Below are 6,154 nucleotides of genomic sequence, written 5' to 3' on the forward strand. Positions count from 1 at the left end.
TATTGTACAGAAGGTGGTAAAGAAAGCAAACATGAAACATACTGCAGTAAAAGTCAGACAAATTGCACTTGCTAAATAATGTTCGTTCTCAATACCAAACCAACTAATAGTACCCTAAAAAGTAATTAAGGAAAAAAACCCCAAAGATATCGACTATGCCAAAATTCACTCTGAAGCAGAATGAACTCTTAGAATTTCTTGCCTTTGACTGCAATTTCTCCAGTAACTTAGATGTCTGCATTCAAACAGTTAAAGAAATAAAATAATGACTCAATTAAGTGCAAAAAAGGAAAAGTATTGAATGACAAAAATAAAACACAGATCAGTTGATTAAAAAAAAAAAACCAAACACAACTGAGTTCAAGCCTTCACTTTTATACACAGGCCGTTTGCAATATACTACATGCAAATACTCAAGGGCAAAAGCTGGTCTCGCCACATTTGCAGTATACAACCACATGCAGAAGATTAAAAGTTCAATTGAATTTAACAGCAGCCATTTTACAACTGACACCAAACAAGAAAATCAAGGCAATTGCACCTAGACATTAACTGAAGTATTTGCCAATTGCAAACTTTACCAGCTTACCCAGAGTATCTGATAGTGTGCAATGAAATAGAAACCCAGACCAATGGGATTTTGTCTTCTTGTTCTTTGAGTAAAGATGGTAGATGTAGTTACTAAACTTCCTCCTCTCAATTAATTACTATTTAAAAACCAAGTATTCCAATTACCCTTTCATGAAGGATGCTGTGCAGAGAACCAAAGTTAACCCTTTCATATACTAATCGGGTCTTCTCCAAGTCACTAGACAGACAAACAGACATCAACTGTAGCAAATGAGGATGACGGAGTTTACTGCAAAGGGAGAGGAAAAAAAAATTGTAAGGCATATCTGAGATTAAAAGAGTCCTGGCCTTCTAGGCCTTTTTACCAATCATCCTGGTTTTGGCAGGGATAGAGTTAATACAACATGAATGCTTCCAATTTGTCATTAAAATACCCAAAATTTATTTAAAAGGACCATAGATTAGGCAACATTTAGGAAACAGTGCTTACTGTTGCAACTACGATAATCTATAAATAAGACATCCAGGACGTGCAATGAAGCATTCATCCAGACATACCAGAAGAGATTATCATCTTCTGTATCATCCACTGGGGAGCAAATGGAGTGGGAAGAGACAGGAGAAGATGAGACCTGTAATTATCATTCAGAGGGAGAGTGCAACCACAACCTGACAGCCCTCCCGAGGTTAATCACATTTCCTCACATCACTGGAGACACCCAAACCCCAGGAGCACTTGTGGCTACTGCACATTCTTTCTTACCTACTATGTTCCTGCTCTGCAATGAGAAGATCAGCTAAGCGTAGTTTACTACAGTTCTGATGGGGCTCAAAGCTGAGTTCCTTCACCGTAACTCTGCTGCCTCCCCACATTAAGCTACAAGGAGAAGAGGAGGAATTTCTACGAGATGCTTTCTGCAGTATTTTTTTCCAGTTACAGGTTTACTTACAAATAATTTTGTAGTTCTGAAATGCTGTGGTGCTGTCTCCTACTGTTAGTAACATTACTTTGATGATCCTGGCTACAGCATACACTCTTTAACACTGACAATAAATTCTCATACCGTTAAACGTAAAGACTGGATGTAGCAGGACAGGTTTGCTGTCCAAAGACGCTACCCTTCCATGACCCAAGGTAAACAACAAGGACACTCAAACTCCTCTCACTAAAGGCCATCAGCCCACTGCGATACAAGCCAGAGCTTTGGGAAGATTAAATCACCGATTTGTCAATTCTCTGGATGCTTGTGAGGCACAACTACTTGCTACACAATACAAAAGATAAAAAAATAAAAAAGGTTCAGTCTACACTTGCAACTCTCATCTCACCATAGGTTTAAGCAAATGGGCTGCAGACATGCATATCCAGAGGCCTGAGGTCTGACCCAGCAATTACAAGGACTAAACACTGAACAACGCAATCTGTGCGACCCCAGCAACAGATTTCCCACCACAAAAGGAATCAGTACTGTAACATTGCTATCAATGAATACCGTAATTGGGTTAATATTGCTGGAAAGGGCAAGAGCAACCTACAGATATCAAGGGAGTCTAAAGAAGATATTAATCAGTGGACTGCAGAAAGCAAGCTGCAAGCAGAAAGCAGTGGATGAATATAGAACAGACAAGGAAAACTATCCAAACAAAGCATCTGGTACAACAACTTGCTGCGTAATAGTAACAGATACACACTAAAAGGGGCTAAAATCCCTTTGATTCCACTTACTTTGTCATGATCATGCATGGTCCAACATGGTAAGAAAATGTTGGTTCATCATCTGCCTGAACCACATCTTTTTCCCCAATAATAGGGAGAGATGCCAAGTACCCTAGATGCCTGCTGCCTGCAAGATAAAACTGAAACACCACCAGGGCATAACCAAAAGGAATATGCAACAGTTCCCAAGATCCGTCACATCTGCCGCAAGCTCACTAAAAACTGGAGTGCAATCACTGCAATGGGAGCATCAGCCAAAGCATCAAAATGACATGCTAAGGTACCTTAGTCAAAAGCCTAACTGTCTAGTGACGCGGCAATAGGGAAAGCAGAGTCACTACGAACTCCCACAGGCGACGTTTAACAGCAGAGTTTCTATTGCCTGTTCCAAAACAGCTTCCTCTGATAGGCAGGACACTACTAACAACTAAAGGCCTGCATATTTGTGCTCTCCAGTTTTGTTCCACCATTTCAGTAGAAATAAGAACACAGTAAAAATTAAAAATAACACAGGTGGGGTAGTTACTGTGAAGAATATATGACTCTCAAAAACTGTACTAATATCATTAGAAAACCGTTATCCATAGCATCTTACCTTCCCAAAACCAAAGCTGTAAATGTTCTTGGTTGCATTATCTCCACCTTTTAGAAATCTACCCAGAGGACTGTCAACATTTCTAAGTATCAAAAACATAAGCAATAAGAGTAACTAATACACCAAGGGTTTGAGTAGAACACAAAAAAAGAGAGAAAAATGCAGAAATTCTGCAACAGCCATGTATTTCAAATGTTGCATTTGACTGGTCCCACACAAAAAGTGTAATGGTGGATGCTGAAATTCCAAATTATTGTGCAAGTCATTAAAACTTTTTAGATACACCATTATGATATATATTTGTTTAAACCAAGATAGCCAATTAAATAAAAAAAGATATATATACGCAGACATCCCACATCGCTTTTTGTTCACAAGTATGTATTTTTCCTAATGTGTATCTGACATAAAAGCTCTTGAAATGCTTGCAAACACACCCCCAAAAGATTTGCAGTGATCTTAAAAGGTCAAGAAACAAACTGCTTCATGTTACCGCCATTTTAATACTATTAAAATCCAGGACTTCATATTGCTGATTTCAAGAGTATCTCTTAATATACAGATATTTACAACTATAAGAGTTTCTATTTGGAACTCTCACAACAGAAATAAAAAGCATCATCATTCCTAACACACATTGGTTTTAAATTTGATATTGTCAGAAAGAAACAAGAACATGTTAATTTTAAGATAACAGAATATGAAAGTAAAAGTCCTCGTAGCTCAATCCCTCAGTACTTGAGAATATATTCTTACCCTTGAACAAGACCACCAAACCTAGACGGACTGCAGACCAGCGCTTTTGATGAGCCAACCTTCCTGAGTAGATCAGAAGGAAAATTCTGAACGGCAGTCTGCATGTGGAATGTACAACGCTGTATAAATTCCAGCATCTAGAGAGGAGGGGGAGGGAAAAAACAACAACAAAAAAAATTACTTCAGAACTGCAAGATAAACCATTTTAAATTAATAGATCATGACTACTGAAAAAATAACTAGTTACTCACAATATTTAAATAGGCATTTCAAGAAATGGATACACAGAAAAACCTGAAGAAAATCAATTACATGAAAACGTAAGAGAAAGCTTACTTCATACACTAGATGACTAACTTCAAGACATCCACCCACGGAAAATTGTAATATCAGGTTTCTTTCTAAGAGGAGCATTGTAGTAACAGGAAAGAGGAGTATTATGAGTTTTAAATCAATATTGGAGTAATGAATAAGCCTTCTTGATACCACATTTTGCTGCCATGCTAGCAAAAATGACACATTTGCTGACACTGTTCATGCACAGAATGAGGTACACTTGAAAACTACTTCAGGTTTACTCCTGAATTGCACATACATGCAAACAAACTACATACATCAAGGATCAAAAACAAGGGCCTGTCATTCTCCTCACTGCACTCTTATACATAAAGGTCCTAACAAGTTACAGACACACCCCAGCACCTGAGCAAAACCTTAGTTAAATAATCTGAATCATGAGGGCTTCAAAATACCATTACTGACGTTGAAAAATAATGTTAAATAGTGTTCTAACATGTAAAAGCCAAGAATTTCTCCCTGGAATGTTGGAGTTTCTTCACTTTAAGATGAAGATGCGAGCACATGTCTAGCACACATTCAACACGTATTACACACACATACCTGAGCACTGCTTTCTTTTCCAGCTGACATAGCCCAGTACTGAGGATTTTTTCCATCTTTATCATGTACTCTCAGATCACCGCCTTCATCCAGTAACTTGCTAAGAATCCACTGATTTCCTGAGAAAGCAGCTGCATGGACTGGGGTGCTTCCATCGTAACAGCGACTGAGGAACATTAAAAGCAGAAATGTTTCCACCTACCCCTACTACACTCAACCAGCTGTGCCTCTGGGGAAAAAAGCAGCATACCTAGAAGGCTTGTGTATTCCCAAACAACTACATACACCACAAAATAAGGAGAATTAGGCATCTACTTACCTCTGAGGATCTCTGGCTAAAATAGCAACATGCATGTTAAGCACATCTTCATTTATATACAGTGAATATTGTGTATTATGTTGACTAAAACCACTGAAAGATTAAACAGTAGTTTCAATTTAAGAATAAAAATTTATTTTTGTACTTAACTGATTAGCGTCTGAGCCATAATCCAACAGCACATCCACTATTTTACCAAGACCTAGCAATGCAGCAGTGAAGAGAGAAGTTTGGCCCATGGAATTTACAGCATCAACAAAAATACCTACAAGAAAACAAAAGATTATGAGGACAGTGCCTGTTCCCCCCTGCCGTCAAAAAAAAGGCAACGGTTCATTAACACTTGAGGGGACAGGCAGCTCGACGACAAGCATTGCGGAGTTTGACCTTGATGACCGAGCCTTGTGTCCTTGAGAACAACAAGTAAGAAGAACGCGAAGAAGGAAGTGGGAAAGTACTGAAGAAGAATACCGTCAGAGAATGGCTGTGTTTTAAAAGAATAGCCTATGTGCTTGTGTGTAGATACACGTGTTCAAAAGGCTGTGTCCTATCAGTAAGCTGCTGATAGCGCGCGAACACTTGAGCTTTGTATAAAAGGAAAGTAAAACCATAATAAAAGGTCTTTAGTTGCCGCCTGCCAGAGTCCGTGCTGTTAATCCCCACAAACACTGAAACTGACTGCCACATTCCCTCTGAGATACTGGAAATACAAAAACGTAATGATATGAACAGAAATTGAAAAAAGAGCAAATGACCTTCCTTGTCACTTTCTATACATACCATGCACTGCTTGTCCACAGCGTTTTCAAATAAAGGATGTACAAATATCAGAGGCAAAGTATTAATCTGGATGAGCACAGATAACACCAGAGGACTGCATTAATAAAAAATTAAATTCTTCTAAAGTAGTAATTAAGAGTGAGACGACTATTTTGTTACTTTAACCAACTTTCCTCAAAGTAATGAATTCCACTACACATTAAAAAGAAAAAAGGTAGTCTAGAGGGATATGGATCTGAAACAAGAACTGCGCGGTGAACGCAGTCACATACTACAAACCCGGTCTGTTTTTGGAACCAAGAAAAAAGAGGGCCACAAACCACTCAGCCCGTGCTCTCTCCCTCCCGGCCCCCGCAGGGCCGGGAACGGTCATCAATGGCGGGCGGCTCCTGCCCAAGCAGCACCGCCCGCCCGCTTCGCGCTCAGGAGAGAACACCCCGCTCCTCCTCGTGGCTTGTGACGCCGTTCAGGGACGATCACTCTCCTCTAGTGACCAACTACAGAAATGACCCCTGAA

The 6,154-nt window shown here is 39.4% G+C and overlaps 1 protein-coding gene across 1 annotated transcript in view; it reads right to left on the bottom strand.

Annotated features, from left to right (window-relative positions):
* TEX14 (testis expressed 14) overlaps positions 1–6,154 on the bottom strand; it is a 33,161-nt gene that overhangs the window by 21,358 nt on the left and 5,649 nt on the right. The window contains exons 2-8 of the mRNA XM_009323804.1: positions 5,008–5,122; positions 4,539–4,704; positions 3,639–3,775; positions 2,883–2,964; positions 2,297–2,427; positions 1,334–1,447; positions 736–859 (exon numbers count right to left, since the gene is read on the bottom strand). Of these exons, the coding sequence (XP_009322079.1) occupies positions 736–859; positions 1,334–1,447; positions 2,297–2,427; positions 2,883–2,964; positions 3,639–3,775; positions 4,539–4,704; positions 5,008–5,122 (869 nt within the window). The remainder of the gene's footprint in view (positions 1–735; positions 860–1,333; positions 1,448–2,296; positions 2,428–2,882; positions 2,965–3,638; positions 3,776–4,538; positions 4,705–5,007; positions 5,123–6,154) is intronic.

The sequence above is a fragment of the Pygoscelis adeliae genome, unplaced genomic scaffold (genome assembly GCF_000699105.1).
Source record: "Pygoscelis adeliae isolate BGI_AS28 unplaced genomic scaffold, ASM69910v1 Scaffold290, whole genome shotgun sequence".
Taxonomy (NCBI): domain Eukaryota; kingdom Metazoa; phylum Chordata; class Aves; order Sphenisciformes; family Spheniscidae; genus Pygoscelis; species Pygoscelis adeliae.